Below are 20958 nucleotides of genomic sequence, written 5' to 3'. Positions count from 1 at the left end.
AGGCCCAATACCATGCAAAGGATGAATGTGTCAGGTCAGCATTTATGATGTAGCTTGAACATTAAAGCCGCAAAATATATTTGAATGGAAACAGGTCAAAATAAACCAAGATGGTATAAGAAGAAATCCAATCTGAGTCTCCTTGGAGAAGTAAATGTATGGCTGATGTTAGACTTAGTTTCGGAGGAAGATGAGGGGGAACATTCAATTTACTTCTGGAAAAAATGGCTGTGATATGCTATTGCTCCTCTCACTAGCTGAGGTATGGTTGGTTTTCAATGTGGAGTACTATTTGCCAACTCACTGTTCAGGAACTAGACAACTAAGTGGGAATTAATTTATGTGCCTTCCTTCTTTTATTCCTTCTGAGTAGAATATGTTGTTCTTTTTCCAGAACAGTAGACATACGTCTGTTTTTTCCATTTACTATGTCTTTTAGGCTATGTCTACACTACGGGTTTTCCCGGAAGAGGCAATGCAAATGAAGCGCTGATTAGCATTTTCTTGTGCTTTATTTGCATAATCTCTTCCAATGTGTTTTTGCACAAAGGGTTTTTGCGCAAAAACAAGCAGTGTGGACATTTCCTTTTTGTGCAAAAAACCCTTTTTGTGCAAGATCCTTATGCCTCTCTGGGATTCACATAACACCATTGAATAAGATTGATTTATGTTGCTAAGTCTTACAAGACAATATGGAAAATAACTCATGTCACTACCATAGCTTTAATAGCACCTGCAACCGCCTGCATGTAAGGATTAGTTTCACAGGATCTGAACTCACTGGGCTTACACTTTAGCTCTCTCTCATCCTCCTCCAGCAAAAACCTTGCAATAGCATCAACAGTGGAGCAAAGGAGAATTAGACACTGTTACTAAGACGGAAAAAAAACATAACCTGTTTTTAATGCCCAGCCCTTAATATAAACTGAGCAGTGTGGTGTGTGATATAGAGCCTGTTTGTCAGAAGCTATGTGAAATGTGTGATTTCTGGCATAGGCAAACATGACTCCTTTTTATTTATTTAGATGTGGTGGCACCATTGGGTGGGTCTCCTAAAGTTCTTGTGGGTTTGACTTCAGATTTTCCTTTGTATGCTCTTGTGAGCATCTGCCAAGACTGCCATGCTTTAGCACAACTCACTCCTTTCTCTGTGTACCTACTAATTAAATGTGTGTGTATGTATGTGTTCATGTAAAAAGCAAATATGTAAACTTATAGGCAGGCTTGATCAAGGAATTGATCAGTAGATAAAAGAACCCTGGTGCATGAGATGGAAAATGTTTCCTTAGTAATACTTATATCAGAACATAAAATACATGGTTTGGCCAAACTTGTGTGTACCAACAAATATTCTACTTCACTGCTGACATCTGCAAACATTTTGTTTATGGTAAGTGGTTTTTTTTGATTCCCAGATTCTGTGTCCTTACTGTCCCTCCACCCCCAACTTAAATCTGGGAGCAGTACTATCCCTTGGCTCTTTAAAAGAAAACATAAAAGCACAGCTAGGCAACATTATATATTAACTGTAGCCACTGTAAATCCTTGATGTTAGAACAGATATTCAGTAGCATCTTGCAGCCATCCCACTTCAAGCTGTGAACTTGACAGATCACATAAGTTAATCAGAGTCAGACCAAAATAGTCCCAGGATCAAAGCCCCCTATAAAGAAATGTAGGGTTCTGCAAGGAAGTGGTTTTGATAATTCATTAGTTGTTAAAAACACTTAACATTTATTTAGTACTTCTTATTATCATAATTAAAAAACTTTTTTTTCAATACGTCTGTGGGGTAGGCATCCCCATTTTACAGGTGAAGAAACCGAGGCAAAGAGATTAACTGTCTTCCAAGCACTTGTCTTGTATGGCTAGTACTAAACTACTGCCTAGGGAGGGATGTTGAGGAGCACTGTACTAGTAGAGGTGCCAGCATATCAATGATATATAAAACTGAAGTCCTGACCCTCTGGACATTAAGAATTATATGGCCCTTGTTGTGAGAGTTGTTAGGATGTTGAAGAGGTACTGATAGATTAGGTTCTAAAACAAATTCCCTTATCAATGACTTGGATTCATAAAACTGAAGGAATTTTTAAAGATCAAGATAGTTTTCACAAGTATGCTGCTTGATTACTTTTTTACATCACTCTCATCTTACAAGTAAAAGAGGTTTAACCAGCTTTGCTTTATTTAAAGTCAAGTTTGTGGTCAACTGAACTTTCAGGTTCATATTCAATAATACACACTACAATATTAGGATTATAACACCTGTGAAGGAATAGGCATTGTTTTTAAAAATATGTTTCTGCTGGAATTTTTGTAAACAATTTTCATGGAAGTATTTCTGTGGATCTTAATTTTTGTAAATGCTTCTTTTTACAAAGTCTATTTTTTGTTGCACATTTAAACGGGTGTCCTTTAAATCCTGGTAATCTTGGCCTGATTCCATATTGGGTAATCATATGCTGTTTATCCAAGTTTTTCCATTGGAAATTGTATTATTTTTCCATTTTTCTTGGATGTTATACTTCAGCATTGTCTGCTAGCAAACAGCTGCAGCATTTCACTCTGAAGAGCTTCACTTTGATGATGGGTTTCATGACCCCTATATATACACACTGAATACTCTGGATTCTGCAACCAGTTTTGTGTGAATGTAATGCACCCATGTGCAAAGGCACCATTACATCTCACTGAAGACCTATTTTGAGGGTTTAAGTTGGATTTCTCTGATGCTTGTACTAGCCCTCTGCAAAGGGAAGACCTTCATCCCTTTGGATGAAATGCTTTGGAGCCAATTGCTTCAAAGGGGTTATACTCAAATTTATGTGATCACCATCTAAAAAAGCTGCTCTTTTTTCCCCACTCTGAAATTATCATCATGTATAAGCAGATTAAATGCCAAAGGTATTAGTGAAATTAGACTGTGCCAGAATTTAATTCAGCTCATTGAATCTGGGCATTGTCATCGTTCTGCTGTTTGCCACTGCAGGGATGCAAGGGTTTTAAGTCTTTCCCATTTTGTACCAAGGAAGGTAGTATGATATACAGTATTGCACATACTCTTCATGCAGAAGTGAGCTGAGATTTACAGCAGGGGAATATTTCTGCTGGTTTTTTTTGGTCTTATAAAGTGTTTATCTTTTATTAGTTCATTATTCTCCAGCAAGGTAAAACGTTTACTATTTTGCAGGCTAAGCATATGGATATGATAATATCCAAGGGATCCTTGTAGAGATACAATGAATGATGCTTATGTGTAAACGCGCAAACATTTCTAATAGTCTGTTTTACTACAAAAAACATTTCACATTCTTTTCAGCATAATTTAAAAAGTGGCCATAATTCCTTTGTTAATATTTGATATTAGTAGATAAGTAGAAATGTGTAATGGCAGGAACAGATCCATCACTTGAACTATCTCCAGAAAGAAGCTTAATGTTTTAAAGTAGGCCCCATCCAGTCATGTTCTCTACCCTGGGTGTTTTGCCTGAGACAAAGGCAAATTCTTGTCTTATTAATCTTAGTGAAAACTTTGGCAATCATTGACTTCAGTAATTGGGCAGTAGGTAAGAATGGCAAGATTGAGCCTAGACAAATAGTTTTCACCCAATTTCCAAAAGGAATACATGAGCAGATGCATTTTTCAACCATCTCTAACAGGAAGTTCACAGTAGAATAGTAGATGCATATGCTCAACAGTATTCTCTCTAACATTTTTCATCTTAGTGTGGGTTGAATTTTGTTTTGGGTGGGTTGAAGTTTCTTATGTGCAACATCAATATGGAGGTAATATGTGGAATCCAGGACAAACAAAAATCCTAGGTATAAATATGCATTTGAAATAGTCCATAGGTGTGGAATACATTAAAACAAGGGATAATTAACAAGGAAAAATGCTTATGATGTTTATTTAATATGAAATCAAATAAAAGGAAAAACAACATTGCCCTTAGATTACATATATTATCATCCTTTCTAACAACTCACGCTAGTAAACACACCAAAATTATCCACACATAGCTCAGCTTTAAGATGCTAATGAAATCTATGAGTCAACCAGTCTCATAGACTCACGTTCTCCTTGCAAATATTAATTCAATATTTATTGCCACTGGAAAGGAGAGTAAAAAGCATTTACTCCGGCTTACTGTTTATCTGGGGAATGTTTAGGATCCATGCTAGACAAATACAAGTGAAACCGACCTCTAAAAACAGAAGTTTTCCTGTTTTGAAACTTTCACCTTTGTGTATGTCACCAGCTCAAAGAGTAGAAGCCCCAGAACAAATTAACACATGGTTTCAGGGTTTGTAGACAGATCCATGTTTCAAAGAGCTTGCAAATAAGGTTTTATCCTACAAAACAGCTAGCATCACATCTACTACTTGCTACTTCTGACTCATAAGAGCCAGAACTCTATACCAGATAGCAAAGATCTGGCCTTAATGCAATACAATTTACCATGTATTAATTAATAACACAGGAGGTAAAAATCATTAATACCACAGCTTTAGATATCTACAGCACTCCAAAAGAAATCTGTTAAGAGAATCTTTCTTACCTTAAGCCATGAACACCTATGTAAACTGTTTAAAATGTAATCATGCAAATGTCCTGCCCCTCCCATCCCCATGTAGTTTGCTCCCCCTCAGGTCCTTTTCAAGGAAATTCCAAGAAGTCACCCCTCTCTTAACTCCCTAAGCGAACATCTGCAGAACAAATTTACCAGGGGCTCCAGCTTGCACTGTTCCCAAGGCCACACACAGCTTCACAATCACCCCCCTCTTTTATCCAAAGTCTTGTCCTACCATGTGTTTCATCTCTCACAATGTCTCCTCACAAGGTTCTTTCTCTTCCCCCCAAAATCCTTATCCAATGTCTTGATTCAACCAAAAAACTGGCCCCTTCCCCCAACCCATTTGCAATCTCTTCACATGTAGACTGTGGCTGTCCTGTTTCCTGCAGCTGGGGAGGGAAGCTTTCCAAACATGTAACTCACCAAGAGTTAAAAAAAAAGGAGGGGAACCTAAAGTGACCAGAGAGATGGCTGAAACTGGAGGGTGTTTCCCATTTTCAGTGACTGTGCAGGAAGAATTTTAGTCTTGCTCTCACTGATGGAGATACTGACCTGATTCCAAATGGAGTGAAAGTAAGAAAGAAAAGGGGAGGGAGAAGTTAGAGGTGCTGTCTTCTTAGCACAAAGTGTGGGGTAGGGGAGCAAATTGGAGAGAACAGGGACAAAGTAGCAGGTAGAGAAGTAAACAGGCAAGTTAATGGACAGCAGAGGAGTGTAACACGGGAAAACCGGGAATCCCTGCCCAGCCAATTCCCCAACAAGGGGGCTAGGAGAGAAGCAGGAAGTGGGGGGCTGCTGCCCTGTTAGCAGTTCACAGGTCAGGGGAGGATTTGGGGACAAGTAGAGAAGTTGACCCAATATGGCTGCACTTGTAACTTACTCAGCTTTTTTCACGTGGCCAGTAGCAGGCAATAAAGCACTGATCCCTCCTCACCTTCAGCTGGCAGCTCTTGATCTGGATCACATGATCCTCCAAGTACTTCCTGTCTCCCTGATTGGAGAACTTGCTCATCCCCAATGAGTACAAACCATCCACAAGGGTGAAGAGGGAATGGAGGAGGACTGGAAAAGAGGCTGGAGCCAGCTTCTCCATTTGGAGCAGCCAGCTGCTCCTCCTCATCGAGAGGGTGAGTGTCCCATCTTTCCTTCACTAGCCAGTCAGCTGAGCTCCCTGTGCGGAGCTCTGAACTTCTGAGCAGAGCTCAGAAAATAACTGCATATCCACGTGGGCACGCAGCTTACAGGGAACTTTGATGCTCAGCCTCTTCCAGGAGTTTACTGTCTTAACAATTAAATTAACAACATAAATTCAAACTCTCCTCAGTCATGGATGCTCCTAGGGTACCTCTCTTGGGATGGCTCATTCTCCACCTAAGTACCTCTCTCTAGAGAATTACTTCCATCTCCTTCATATCCAGGCTGAATACAAGCCACCTGATTCAGAGAGTTTATAGAATCCACTTCAGTTTCTCCTAGCAAAATCAATACCCGATGACCAAGTGGAAGGTTTCCAACAAATAGTGCCATTCTGTTACATAGCATAGCAAATACCTGAAAAAACAGTGGAGGAAAGTTATAGGTAATTTCTTTTTTCCTATCTTTGGCCTGAAAATTAAGTTGAAATCACTTTTATTATTCTTACTACTTTTACTTCTATTGCCTTATTATTTGTGTTACTGTAGCACTTAGAAGCCCTAATCATGGACCAACATGGTAGGTGCTGTATAAATACAGAAATCGAATAAGTATAACATGCAAGTATAAAATATGGATATCCTGTTGCACCATATGATTTTACCTGTTGTAGCATTTGGTAAGAATGAGAAACTGTTGGTATTTGGTTATGTATTCAGTGTTTTTTTTATGCATGTGTGAATGTTGTTTTTCTCATTTATTTTATCTGAAGCCTAGTAGAAATCTCTTGAAAGTATAAATTTGTGTTTAAGCATTTGATGAAGGCACATTATTTTGTAAAAAAAACAAACAAACAAACAAAAAACCATTTTCTATTGTTGTGCTAGATTTTAAAGCAGGCTCCCCTGGGGCAATAGACAGTTTAATTGCACTTCATTGACTCAATTCTACAGCATCTATTCATGTTGTCATTTAGCAAACCTTCCAGATTAGCTCAAGGGACCTGTAAATGTTTTCTGTTTAATTCACAAGTTCCGTTTTATGAAGCTCCTTCTGTTCTAATTATAAAAAATAAGCTTCTTTTTGTTTTGAAGCTGGTGAATATGACTCAGCACCCTACTGTGCTTCTCTGTTGCTTCTTGAAGTTCCCTTCCTAATTCTGACATCTTGGAAGTCCTATAAGGCAACTGTGAAAGAAATTAAACATTTCAAACTTGTGCCCCTAAAACTACTTTCAAAAGGATTTAGTGGTGTTCAGCACATTGGCAAGCCAGGCTGCTAATTTAGGAGCCTAAATATAGATTTAGCAGCCTAAATTTATATCCCATGTTTGGAAATTTTGGCCATTAACTAAGCACTAAACTCTGTCAACTTTGCTTACACACCTAATGACACTTATTCTTTTTGTAGTTGCAATGGATACTAGTCAACATGAGTAAGGCTGTCAGCTCATTTTGCTCATGGAAATCAGAATACCCACATTTCAGTTTTGTACAACAGAACTAGTGTCAATATGATTCTGTAGATCCACTGCTTCACAGCAAACTGGTGACCACTGAACAGCCTGAAACAAGGAAGATGTTGCCTCTAAACATACATCCATGTCTTTTAAACATCCTCCAGGGCCAACTAAAAGATTGAAGGCACTAAAGCAGACTGAAGAACACGGATTGACATTTTCAGTTCTTGTATTCTTCACCAACTGTTCCATACTGAATGTCAGAACAAGATCAGAAATGAGGATGTACAAAGCTGAATGCAGTAATCATCTCCATCAGCAGTGGTTCAATTTCAGCTGCTTTCTTGGTATGGACATTATTAGAACAGAAAACTAATGAATTCTGAAGCATATGTACCAAGGAATGTCCTACATAGCCAATGATTAGATCAGCATCAAAAGCTTTGATGGCACAAGAAAATTGCCAGTGATAAACATAAACTTAATTTAGATGGCCATAAGCATCTTTCTAGAGATTCATCTGGATGATGGATGATTAGTAACATGGCCACATCCCTTTGGTATTAGCACTAATCATAGAATCAGGGAAGATTAGAGTTGGAAGAGACCACAGAGAGTATCTAGTCTAATCCCCTGCTCCAAACAGGACCAATTCTGGTCTTAAAAATCTTAAAGAATGGAGAAAACACCACCTCCCTAGACAATCTATCCAAGTAGTTCACCACTACCCTTGTGAAATAGTTTTTCCTAATATCCAACCTAGACCTCCCTACTGCAACTTGAGACCATTGCTCCTTGTTCTGTTATCTGCAATCAGATAATAGCCCAGCTCCATCCTCTTTGGAACTTCTCTTAAGGTACTTCAAGGCTGCTCTGAAATCTCCCCTTGGTCTTCTCTTCTGAATATTAAATAAATCCAGTTTCCCCAGCCTCCTACTGCTTTTCATTGTCCTCTGCTGAACTCATTCCAATTTGTCCACTTCCTTTCAGTAGTGGACGGCCCAAAACTGGATGCAATACTCCAGATGTGGTCTCTCCAGTACCTAAAGGAGGGGAATAATCGCTTTCCTCAATCTGCTGGTAATGCTTCTACTAATGCAGCCCAATATGTTATCTTGCCAACAAGGGCACCCGTTGCCTTGCATCCAGCTTCTGGTCCACAGTAATCTCCAGGTTCCTTTCTATAGAACAGCAACTTAGTCAGTCCCCAACGTGTAGCAATGGGATTCTTCCATCCTAAGTGCAGGACTCTTCACTTGTCTTTGTAGAACCTTATCATATTTCTTTTGGCTCAATCCTCCAGGTTGTCTAGGTCCTCTGGATAATATCCTTACCCTCCAGGCTTTCTCTCTCTCTGTCTCTTTCCAGCTTAGTGCCATTTGCAAACTTGCCAAGGGTGTAATCCATCCCCTCATCCAGATCATTAATGAGGCTATTGAACAAAACCAGCCCCCGAGCCAACCCATTGAGCCGGACGATCTAGTCAACTTTCTATTCATCTTATAGTCAGTTCATTGAATCTATACTCCTTTAACTTGCTGGCAAGAGTACTGTGGGAGCAAAAGCTTTGCTAAAAATCAAGGTATACCATGTCCATCACTTTCATCTTAGTCACATTTTGTATATATATGTCAGCATAGTATAAAGGAACTTTGATGTTTAAATTAGTTTCCTGGATTTGTGCCATCTGAATAAGGCATTATTGACTAATAGTATTTGTAAAATGCTGACCAATATAGACATGTGGCTAAGTGCTGGAACCGTTTTATTGTTTGGCATCACTTTAAAAGATTTTGCATCAACTCCTGAGGCCTTACTCCATTTTATTCCGTCTATTTCGAGGCAGAACTATAATTGACTTCAAAGCTTCTGGTAGTGGAGTGCTAAATCTGCCCAGCAAAGTAACACTCAACTCCTACCTCCCCACAGGGGTCTCTTAAAGAGATAGCTCCCTAGTAGGTGCATGGATGGCAGAACAAGGAGCAATGGGCTCAAGTTACAGTGGGAGAGGTCTAGGTTGGATATTACGAAAAACTATTTCCCTTAGAGGGTGGTGAAGCACTGGGATGGGTTACCTAGGGAGGTGGTGGAATCTCCATCCCTAGAGACTTTAAAGTCTTGGCTTGACAAAGCCCTGGCTGGGATGATTTAGTTGGGATTGGTCCTGCCTTGTGCAGGGGATTGTACTCGATGACCTCCTGAGGTCTCTTCCAGCTCTATGACTCTATGGGTTACAACTACATTATCCACAGATGTATTATTAATATTAATTAAAACTAACAACAATATTTTAGAGTATACTTTTATTGAAAACTTTTATTTTATTGCTTGTTTTGATAGTTTATTTTTGAAAGATGCTGTTACCTTCTTTCATGCTGAACAGTGCCTCACTCTGCAGGCAGTAATTATGGAATAAGGTATTCTCAGCATGAGTAGTATCATAATATGGACCAGGTGATTTTAATACAAAGTTTTTCCGTACATACTTGGCTGGGTTCAAATACACTTAATTCAGCTTATCTCAAGTGCTGTTCAGACTTAAGTTTTAGTGATATCCATCTCTGTTACATTTAAATCAAAATAACAAAGCATGCAGCCATGATATTTTGCATGTGTGTATATAATAGATGAGATTAACTCCGTAGGCTGAATGATGTGGAAGACTGATATGCAGCAAAACTTCCATAATTGTATAGGGCTTGCAGCCGCTGTTGCTACTCAGAGGATAGATTAATAGCGATGAAGAGGCTGCTTGGCTATTTTGTGCCTTTCCCATAGTGTGAGTGCTTGATTCCATCTCCTCCTCTTCCCCTCCATTCCCTGCAAAGTTCTCATGTGCTTCCTTAAGAATCTCATCCTGTATTCATCAGTATTTATTGACACATAAGTAAATAAAAGAGATTTCTGGCAGCTTGGAATCACCTTAAAATATTGAATTTCTATGTAAATAGTTGATATCAAACTCATCAACTGCTTTTAGGGAGCTGTTGATCAATTAGCACTGAGAGCTAATGAATAATAGCTGTGTACTATGACACAATCAGGATATGTCTACACTTGCACCCTAGTTCGAACTAGGGATGTAAATGTAGGGATTCAAAATAGTCAATGAAGTGGGGATTTAAATATCCCGTGCTTCATTAGCATGATCTTGCCGGTGCATTACTCCGATCAACAGCTGTTTCAAAAGTGAAAGTGCGCGCCGGGACGCGTTAGTTCGAACCAAACCCCTTGGTTCGAACTAACATTGCTCCTACTGTTAGCGCAGACCCAACCAGCCCTCCGCCTCTTCCTGGGACCAGGCTGGCGGCTCCTGGGAGCCTGCCCAGATCCGCAAGAAGCGGGCGCCCACCTGGTCTAGTGCAGACATTGTGGACCTCATCCACGACCTCCGCACTAGGCACAGGAAAGTGACCATCTAGGGCAGGATAGCTGCCAGCATGGCCACCCAGGAGCAGGTGTGCATGAAAATCAAGGAGGTCCAGTGAGACCCCCAACCCTGAGCCCTGAGCTTAGAATGTCAGTACTGGGTCAGACCAAAGGTCCATCTAGCCCAGTAGCCTGTCTGCTGACAGCAGCCAGCACTAGGGACCCTGGAGGGGATGGACTGAAGACAATGACCAAGCCATTTGTCTCGTGCCATCCATCTCCAGCCTTCCACAAACAGAGGCCAGGGACACCATTTCTACCCCCTGGCTAATACCACTCCATGGACCCAACCTCCATGACTTGATCTCACTTCTCTTTAAACTCTGTTCTAGTTCTAGCCTTCACAGCCTCCTGCAGCAAGGAGTTCCACAGGTTGACTATTTGCTTTGTGAAGAAGAACTTTCTGTTATTAGTTTGAAGCCTGCTACCCATTCATTTCCTTTGGTGTCCTCTAGTCCTTCTATTATGGGAACTAATGAAGAACTTTTCTTTATGCACCCTCTCCACACCACTCGTGCTTTTATAGACCTCTATCATATCCCCCCTCAGTCTCCTCTTTTCAAAGCTAAAAAGTCCCAGCCTCTTTAGCCTCTCTTCATATGGGACCTGTTCTAAACCCCTGATCATTTTAGTTGCCCTCCCCTCTCCCAGCCTCTCTCTTCCCCTCTCCCACCTCCTTTTCCCAGTCTCCCTGAGTTTTGTTCAATAAAGAGAGTTTCTATTTTTGAACACGTGTCCTTTATTTTGTACATCAGGAAGGGGGGCTAGGGAGGGGTAAGTGGAAGGAGGTGAGGGAGGAATGGGGTACGAGCCCCTAATGGGGAGGACTGTGGTGTCTCTGCGGGCTCCTCGGGGTGGAAGCTCTCCTGCAGCCCCCTGATTGATTCCCCCCCTGGATGGCAGCCTGCAGCAAGTGCAGCCAGTCTGATGGCCGAGTGCTGTGATGTGCCGAGTGTGGGCACTCAGGACACTCCAAGCCAGGACTGTTTTGCAAGCGGGGAACCCCTGAGAACTGTCTGTCTGGGGTGGGGGGTCGGGTCCCTTTAAGCACAGCCCTCGGCTAGCCTGAGACAGCAGCTCCACGCTCTAAGTCCTAATCTGTTGCCCTGCTGGCACTGCTTCCGGCCATCCTTAACCTCGGTTCAGGGTCCACTTAGTGTGGACATGCTAGTTCGAATTAGCAAAACACTAATTCGAACTAGTTTTTAAGTCTGGATGTGCTAATTCAAATTAAGTTCGAACTAAATTAGTTCGAATTAGCGCTGTCGTGTAGACATACCCTGGGAGACTAAATTAGTATTGCTCTATCTGATGGACAGGCAAGGGAGCACAATTATTTTATTGAGATACAGGTATGATTGGAGGTTATGCATAGGGGCAAATAGTGTGTGGCAAATGATGTAATAAGACTCAGCCACCTTGTGTTCCTGCTTTCTTGTTCATGAACACATAGGACACAGACAAAAAAAGGGGTAAAGGATTAAAGCAAATTCAGAGAATGGGCAGGTCTGTAGAAACAAGGCACCACCCTATGATGTACAGGGTTTTTTGTGTGTTTTGTGTCATTCTCATTTCTTTTTCCCCTTATGCGTCTATACTCAACTGTGTTACTCTGTTGTGCAGGATTCAACCTAGTTCTATGTATTCAGTACTTGACCTGTCTTTGAAGGAAGTTCACATTGATGCGCAGTTAAATGAAGCCCAAAGTCTATCTCCACACGTGAACTGAAAATATCAGTATGTGATCTTTGGGCTAAAATGTGATATGCTGTAATGTGCTCCATGGCATTTGCATAGTGATGTTAACTGGAAACCAGCAGTGGGGGATGGAAGAAGAATACAGAAAAAACATGCAATTTGCCATTATGAAAATATAGATGGTTTTCATGTGCCATGTTTGAGTTGTACTTTTTACACTCTGGTTTTATTTAAGGAAGCATGAAAAGTTATTTTGAAAAATTAAGATTTCAGGTTTGAAGACACCCAACTGAAGTGAATCAATGAAATCTGTCAGTAAGAAATTTACCTGATCCCAAAATGCCTTTTCTCTTGACAGAAGCTGGAGTCTGGTGTGCTAATGACTGTTGATTGCTAATGGACTGATATACTGGCTTGCTGTAATATTTGTCTGCAACAATAATAAAGCAAATGTGAACTATCTTTTCCTGCCACTGAGCCAGTTTTGACTTTTTTTGTGGGCAGGATCGAGAGGAGAAATGTCACTTGGACGTCAGGAGGCTTTTGAAATTTTCAAGAGGGATCATGTGGACAGTGTAACCATTGAAGACAACAAACAGCTTCTTAAACAGAGGTGAGTGAGTGTTACATTGAGATACAAACACAACCAGGACTCTAAGGCTACGTCTACACTGCAACGCTATTTCGGAATACTGGAGTATCCTGAAATAGTCATCCCGTGTCTTCACAGCAAGCCTGTTATTTTGAAATATAACGGGCTCATTATTCCAACGTTCCTGTAAACCTCATTCCACGAGGAGTAAGGGACAATTGGAAATAGAGGGTAATTTTAATATTTGGCACTGTGTAGTCAGCACCAAATTACAAAATAAGCTATTTTGAAATGAGATTGAAATAAGATACACAATTTGAACTATGCAAATTGCGTATCTTATTTCGAGTTACGGTGCAGTGTAGATGCACTCTTAGGGCTCACAATGACTCGTGTGAACTGTGTTTCAAGTTTCGAATTTAAACTTGGACAACAGCAAGCTGTGTCTGCTGGAAAGATTTATTGTTCATCAGGTGCTCAAGAGCATAGCATAAGAACTTGAATAGAATAGAATATGAACAGCAATCAGACTGGTCACAGAGCATTATTATTCTCCTCTCACAAGTCCTAGAGAATATATATGGCAGTATGGTGTTGACAGTTGTGAATTATGCAAGGGAAGTTGGAGTCATATAATTACTGCTTTCATTAATAACAGTTTATAGCACAACACCATCCATGTCAGCTGGCCAACAGTGTTATGTCATTCCCACTTCCCACAGCATTCAATGACAAAGAGGGTATTTGAGAGGGGATCAGAGGGCATGAAGATGGATCTATAATACCTCTCTCACTTTTGTATACTCTTGTACTCTCTTTCAACTTTTCCTTTTGTCTCCTCCCTTTCTTAGCTTCATCCTTGGAATTGTCAATAATCCCCTCTACACTTACAGTCTTAGTTTTAGAGGCACTGAACACCTGCCATTCCCATTACCTTCAGAGTATTTCTGAAAATCAGGCCTCAGGTTATCTCTGGGGTTTTTTTTGAAATGCACTGAGCAGGAGAGGGCATTTGTTTTTTGTTCACCATCTCTGAACAGCATGATTTCATTCTTATGTCTACATCTTCCATCCTCTGACAGCCCGGTACTAACATGATGGGAGTGTAAGAAGCAGATAAGTATATATCTGTCACTGTAAAATATACATATTGAACCATCTTGTTTAGAAATGTCTGTATTATGCTGATCAATGATAGTGCATGAGTAATTTAATGTGATAATTTCTTGCATCTCATTCTTTCAAGAACAAAACAATTTATAAAGAAAGATTTCAGTGATGTTATATCAACATAAAATTGGAGTAACACAGTGGTAAACCAGGACTGTGATTTCTTTGATTTAATACATGTTCTTATTAATTTCTCTGACATAAATCATTGTGAGGGAAAATGCATATTTCCTTTTGTATTTGGCCCAAACTACAAATTTGGTACCAAATTCAAATTTCCCCAAATTTCAAGTGAGTTCAGACCCACATTTTTGGGATTTCTAATATATAGTAAATGTCATTATCCACAAGTGCTATGGGAATCTTGATAATTTTGGAAATCATTTCTCAGGCTGCTTGCAGTGAACCTTAGCAAAGGAGATTTTCAGCTTAAAATTGTATTACATTTGTTAAAAATGGATTTATCACAAATCTGTAAATTAGAATTAAGCCACTGAACTACCAGAGGCAAATTGCACAGTGAGGATCTTATGCACAGCACATATGTAAAGGTTACCATGCCTTTCCCATAGAGACAAGCCTCTCCTTCTGATACTTTTGGCTATAATAGCATAACCATTTCTGTCATATGATGGCAACATTAGATTCCCAGTTTATTATGTTTTAATTGCTTTTTTCCTTCTCTTTTTTATCTTCCTTCCCCCTTCCCCCCGCTCTCCTTCCCCCCCCCCCCTTATTTTGGGTGAATGTTTTAATTTCCATTTTAGTTATATTATTTGTGTTGGTTGTGAGTTTAACATAAAATATATAAAACTGGAGGCTTGACTGTAATGCTAAGAACTATAACAATTCAAATGACTTGGGCACTGGGAGCCAGATCTATAGATGCCTTTGAATAACTGAAATACAATAAAAATCTTGAATTTTGTTTAAAAGATTGAGAAGACTTCATGTGCTCCTTTAAAACAATGTACATAAGAGAAAGGTGTATTTTAAATTTTGTAAATAATGCTTTACCTCTGTAAATCACAAAGCACTTTCCAAAGGTGTTTTAATATTTCTTTCCCTGGATTTTACAGATGGGAAAACTGAGTTACATTAAGGTTTAGTTTCTTGGGGAATGCCTACACTAGCCCCCTAGTTCGATCTACGGAGGCTAATGAGGGCGACTGAAATTGCAAATGAAGCGCGGGATTTAAATATCTCACTCTTCATTAGCATGTTCCCCGCTGGTCGCCATTTTAGAAATTGACTAGCCCGAAGTAACTGCCTGTGTCTACAAGTGGCAGTGAAACAGGATTCCGAATTAAAGCCCTAAATCGAATTAGCTGTTATTCCTCCTGGAATGAGGTTTAACAGATAATTTAATTTAGGGCTTTAATTCGGAATCCCATTTCACTGCCGCGTGTAGACACGGGAAGTTACTTCGGGCTAGTCAATTTCTAAAATGGCGACCGGCCGGGACCATGCTAATGAAGAGTGAGATATTTAAATCCCATGCTTCATTCGCAATTTCAGTCGCCCTCATTAGCCTAGATAGGGGGCTAGTGTAGACATACCCTTGGTGAAGGTCACACAATAAGTCATTGTACATGTGAGAAACAGAATGTAGGGTTTCTAGACTCAATAGATTTTAACTGCCTCGTTACTTCTGTTGGACATGAGAACACTAACCAAGGGTACAGCTACACTAGGTCGTTAGTTTGAGCTAGGTAGGGTAATGAGGGCCAGCGGAGTTGCAAATGAAGCCCGGTATTTAAATATCCCAGGTTTCATTTGCATGTTCCCGGGCGCTGCCATTTTAAAATTCCACTTAGTCTGAACTCCATGCCCACGGAGGAGTAACAGTAGTTCGAATTAGGATCTTTAATTCGAACTACCTACCCCATGCCACGTGTAGCCGTGGGCACAGAGTTCGGTCTAAGGGGGATTTAAAAATGGCGGTGCCCAGGAACATGCAAATAAAGCCCGGGATATTTAAATTCCAGGCTTCATTTGCAACTCCGCTTGCCCTCATTACCCTACCTAGCTCGAACTTATGAGCTAGTGTAGATGTACCCCAAGTAATTTGAGATAAAAAGGGCACTCCCGAAGACATGAATGCATCTGGCACAAAAACAAAAACTTTTGCTACCTACTAGCACTGCCTAAATGCCTATATTTGTAAAAACATAGAGGCAGAGTTCTGGGCCTTTAATGTCCTATGCTAGAGCTCCAAAAAGGTTAATAATGTCTGTGCCTGCCAAGGCATTAAGGACAAGATAGGCTTCCCTTAGTATCCATTCCTTGAAGTGAAGAAAAATCTTAAATCTAATTTTCCAGTGAATCATGGGTAAAAAATCATCCCATTCAAGTCACTACAATCAGAATCATCCTTACACAGATAAATACACAGATAAATATAGAGCACCTGTGATGGATAGGAGACATGTGGGCCAGCACTCGGTGACTAAAGGATTAAACTCAGGTAAGTAAGGGTATTTTTAGCAGGGAGCCAGGAGAACCAATTAGATACAGTGCTGAAATTTAAATTGTAAATATTTATCTGCTGCATTTTCTCTTTGAGTTTTAAGCCAGGAGTTGGGAGAAAGAGAATAATTTGAACCCAGGCAGGACTACCATGCCTTAGAGGAAGTAGACTGGACCATGGAGGAATCATGAATAAATAAGGGAAAAGATGTATTTACTCATGATCAGGGTATTTTTCTTTGTTTTGGTTGTTTAGTTAAACTTCTCTGGGTACGTCTAGACTGCAGGGGTGGTGGTTTTGGGATACCAGAGATATCCTGAAAAAACTCCGCCATGTCCAAGGAACACGTTTGCTCTTCCGCTTTTTTTTCACAGAAGAGCAATCGCACTCTTTCAGAAGCCCTGTCTTCCTCATTCCACCAGGAAAAAGCGATCTTCCAAAAGAGGAGGCTTTTCCCAAATTTCAGAAAAGCTTCTTCCAACAAAAGTATCGGAAAAAGGTATGCAAATTGCAGAGCGCATTTTGCGTACCTTTTTCTGAAAAACCATCATAGTGTAGACATAGCCTCTGTGTGGATCCATGCCTTCCCTCCCCCACTCATCATATTTAAGCTACAGCCCAGAGATATAATTTTCCTCTGTGTTTTAATCTGTTCTTTGCTCAGCTGCTCTGTAACGCCTAGCAAAGTATGCTTTATCAAGTATATCTTTTTTATTTTATTAAAGAGCCAATAAAGGCAGGCTATCTAAGGCCTCTTGCAAGCACCCCACTTTGGAGTGCCAGAGTGGAGAACAGCCTTGACACACCCAAAAATTTGGGACACCACTGGCTCTTAATGCTTACCTTCCTGCCTCTTCCTATCCCTGTTCTGTGGCTCAGCTTTCTCCAGAGAGGATCTAGTTAACTTGAAAGTAAAAATACATGCCAGATCAATTAGCAGAACATCACAGGGGAAAGCCATTCATGTGGTAATTAAGCCATTTAACAGGCATTTGCCAGCCACAGGTATACACTGTCAGTTTCTGAAATTACTGTGTTAGAGTACAGGACCTCAGTTTAAAATTTGTTTAAAAAATATTTAGTGTGTTGCTGGAGATTATAAAATCACATCTCTAAAAAATCATTGCCCCCTGCTGCCATGAGGGCACCAGTTTAATAGTACTGTGTAGGGCCCCATACATCCTGAGGACATCTCTGACTACATTATAGTTTCCCATGCTGCATCAGGCATTCTAAATCCAGCCACAGCATATGTTTCCAATTATAAGATCATACTGAACTTAGAGGTATAATGTAAAGCTGGTCTAAGGGCTTGTTCTTATGGGCTATGTCTAGACTGCAAGCCTCTTTCGAAAGAGGCTTTTTCGAAAGATACTTTCGAAAAAGCCTCTTTCAAAAAAGAGCGTCTAGATTGCAAGCGGAACTTTCGAAAAAGCAAGCCGCTTTTTCAAAAGAAAGCAGTGAGTGAGTCTGGATGCTCTCTTTCTAAAAAGTCCTGTTGGCATTCAAGAACGCCTTTTTTCGAAAGAGCACTTTCGAAAAAAGGCGTTCTTCCTTGTGATATGAGGTTTACCACCGTCGAAAGAAAAGCCGCGTTCTTTCGATTTAATTTCAAAAGAACATGGCTGTAGTCTAGACGCAGGTGAAGTTTTTTCAAAAAAAGGCTACTTTTTTCGAAAAAACCCCTGAGTCTGGACACAGCCATGGTTCCTTAATGTGTGCCAGAGGGGTGTAAATTCTAGTGCACACTAATGTGCCATGCACTGTTTGGCCTGTGTGGATCCTAATGATGGTCCCATTTGACACACACCGTGTAGACAAGCTCTTACTTTCTTCTCCTTCATCAGATTTCTTACTTATTTTCCTCTTTAAGTCTTACATTTCTAACCTGCCAACTCAAGCTATTTTTGCCTTTTCTTCTCTGCTCAGAAGTTTTCATTAATATGCTTTGATACCTCAGTGTCAAATTGACTTCTAGTTTAACTCTGTTGTGGTCAGTAGTTAGAATTTGGCCTATAGTGATTAAGTCTGCAATAACCCTTAATGGATTCTAGCTTTGCCACCTAAAGTTCTGTAATAAATGAGTGCTAAAGCAAGTATATTGGTTCTCCCTTTTGATGGCCTCTATAAGCATCAGCTTTTATGCTGATTGAATGAACAGCAAAAATTATTTTGGATATATCATATTTGCATTTTAAGGATGAAGTCTTTACCCCTTTGAAGTCAGTGGCCAAATTCCCATTTATTCCAATGAGACAAGGATTTCATCCTATGAGTTTTCCTTATGATGGCAAGCAGCCAAAATCCACGTCTTAGCAACAACATTCTTCTTGACGGACTTGTATATGCACTCTGGCTACATGTGAATTTCCTACAGACTGCACAAATACTGTTGCTTAACTCACTGGTAACCGACTGTTTACATACTGAATACCAGTCTCCTTTGAGATCACCCTTATGCTGGATTTCTTCCTGGAAAAGAACCAGAAACAATACTTTTCCCTGAATTCAATGAGCAGGTTGAACCTAGAAGTCTTAATTTTATTTTTACTGAATCATAGTTTTACCTGAATAAAGACTAACAAACTGTGAGGAAGGAACTCAGGATTTGGCCCATAGGTTGGGGGGAAGAGTCAGAACTTCCCTGCTGCCATGGCAGACCCCAGTGCTCCCTCCAAGCCCCCCATGGCTGCAAGCATGTCTGCAGCTACCTTGGAATCTCTTGGCCAGGGGCAGAAGAGGGCCACATCCTGGATTGGTGCAGAGATCCTAGATCTCACTGAAGTCTGGGGTGAGGAGTCCAATCTCCAGGATCTCACACCAGGAACACTGATGTCTGCAGATGGATGACAGCACGCCTGGCCCAGAAGGAGCACACCTGCACACAGGAGCAGGTGCAGATGAAAATTAAGAAGCTCTTGCAGGCCTACGCCAAGGCCAAGGGACAAAGTTCCCTATCTGAAGTAGAACCTCAGACCTGACGCTTCTATGCTGGATGGCATCTTGGGAGGGGGGGTTGGTCCCCCCCACCATTGTGGACTACAGCCTGACCATGCCTATCACTTGTCCTTCTCGGCCTGGGGATTGCACAACAGCCTGTGCACATGGTCCCGCTGCGGGCGTCTTCCGAGGCTTTGCTCCCCGTCTCCCTGGTCTGACCAGCAGACCAAGGAGACGGGGAGCAGCTTTTCTCACCCCGGAGAACGCGGGCAGCAGGACCGCGGCTCATCTGGGCATCCCGCCGCTCCCGTCCTCCGGGGCGAGAAAAGCCCCGTTTGGAACTGCGGATCCGACATAAGTCGGATCTGCGTAACTCGAGGACTGCCTGTATTGCAAACTGAGAACAAAAAGATATCCTCTACCCCAATGAGCTTACAGCCTCATCTGTCACTCAAACAGGCAACTAATTTTCCATTATTTACATTACTTAAACTACTAATATTGTACTTTATGAGGAGAAATTACTGTGAATACTACATCAAGACAACATGGTATAGGTGACTGAGCAAAGAAGTAGGAGCTAGGAACTTATGAATTTCACTACACTCATTGTGTGGCCTAGGCCAAGTTACTAACTGCTCTGTGCTTCAGTTTCCCCACCTTTAAAATGGGGATACCAATACCTTCTCCCTAAGGATGTTATAGAGGTTGTTTGTACAGTGCTTTGGAAATATACAGCACTAGAAGTATTATTCATTACAGTATGATATATCCAGAAGGGCCCAAAATAGCTGCACATGTGTTACACACAGAAGAATCAATCACCTGCCACTGAAATGCAGTCATCTTTATGTTACAATAAAGCAACAATTTAGGCAGACATAGAAATACCACACAACAGGTTAGGACTGAAGGTTAACAATACTTGAAAGTTGCAGTAGGAATGTTATTGCCAGCATTAAATCTTGCCCAGGCCACCAGGATTAACATTCTTACTCTGGCAAAAATTGCCATGGGATCTTTATTTACCACAAGTGGTCAAAACCTCAGTTTTCTTTTTCAACACTCCCAAAAACATGAGCATTAATTATCTCAGTACAAAAACAGAGGGGAAAGACATTTACGGAATCACCAACACCACTTCCTGCAGCTGACCAGCTTGTCCTTAGTCTTCCAACCAAGTATTGACCAAGGTCAATTTTTCTGTCAAACCACTATTCCAAGATGGTAAAACTATAAGGGCTCAACCTGTGCCACTATAAGGAGGGTACAAATGTGCAGTATTAAGTAAAAGGAAAATGTAGTATTACTGGAACAATGTAAAAGAGAATTAAGGATAAAAATGTGATTATAAGAAAAGGTTTATTTAACTTATGGGCATTTATTATGTATTTGCTGGGAGAATATAAAACTTCTACATAGTAAGAAATAAAATGAGTGAAATGTCCTATTTTAAAACCTCATTTCCCACTATGCGTAGAGCTAGTTA

The 20958-nt window shown here is 40.6% G+C and overlaps 1 protein-coding gene across 2 annotated transcripts in view; it reads left to right on the top strand.

Annotated features, from left to right (window-relative positions):
- The window catches only part of KIF6 (kinesin family member 6), a 380441-nt gene that overhangs the window by 253758 nt on the left and 105725 nt on the right, over positions 1 to 20958 (top strand). For both annotated transcript variants that reach the window (XM_075925091.2, XM_075925090.2), the window contains exon 14: positions 12802 to 12910. In XM_075925091.2, coding sequence (XP_075781206.2) covers positions 12802 to 12910 — 109 coding nt within the window. The remainder of the gene's footprint in view (positions 1 to 12801; positions 12911 to 20958) is intronic.

Source organism: Pelodiscus sinensis, chromosome 3 (genome assembly GCF_052426305.1).
Source record: "Pelodiscus sinensis isolate ZL-2025 chromosome 3, ASM5242630v1, whole genome shotgun sequence".
Lineage (NCBI taxonomy): Eukaryota > Metazoa > Chordata > Testudines > Trionychidae > Pelodiscus > Pelodiscus sinensis.
The sequence above is the reverse complement of the archived record's forward strand: the minus strand, read 5'-3'. Positions and strand labels throughout refer to the sequence as shown.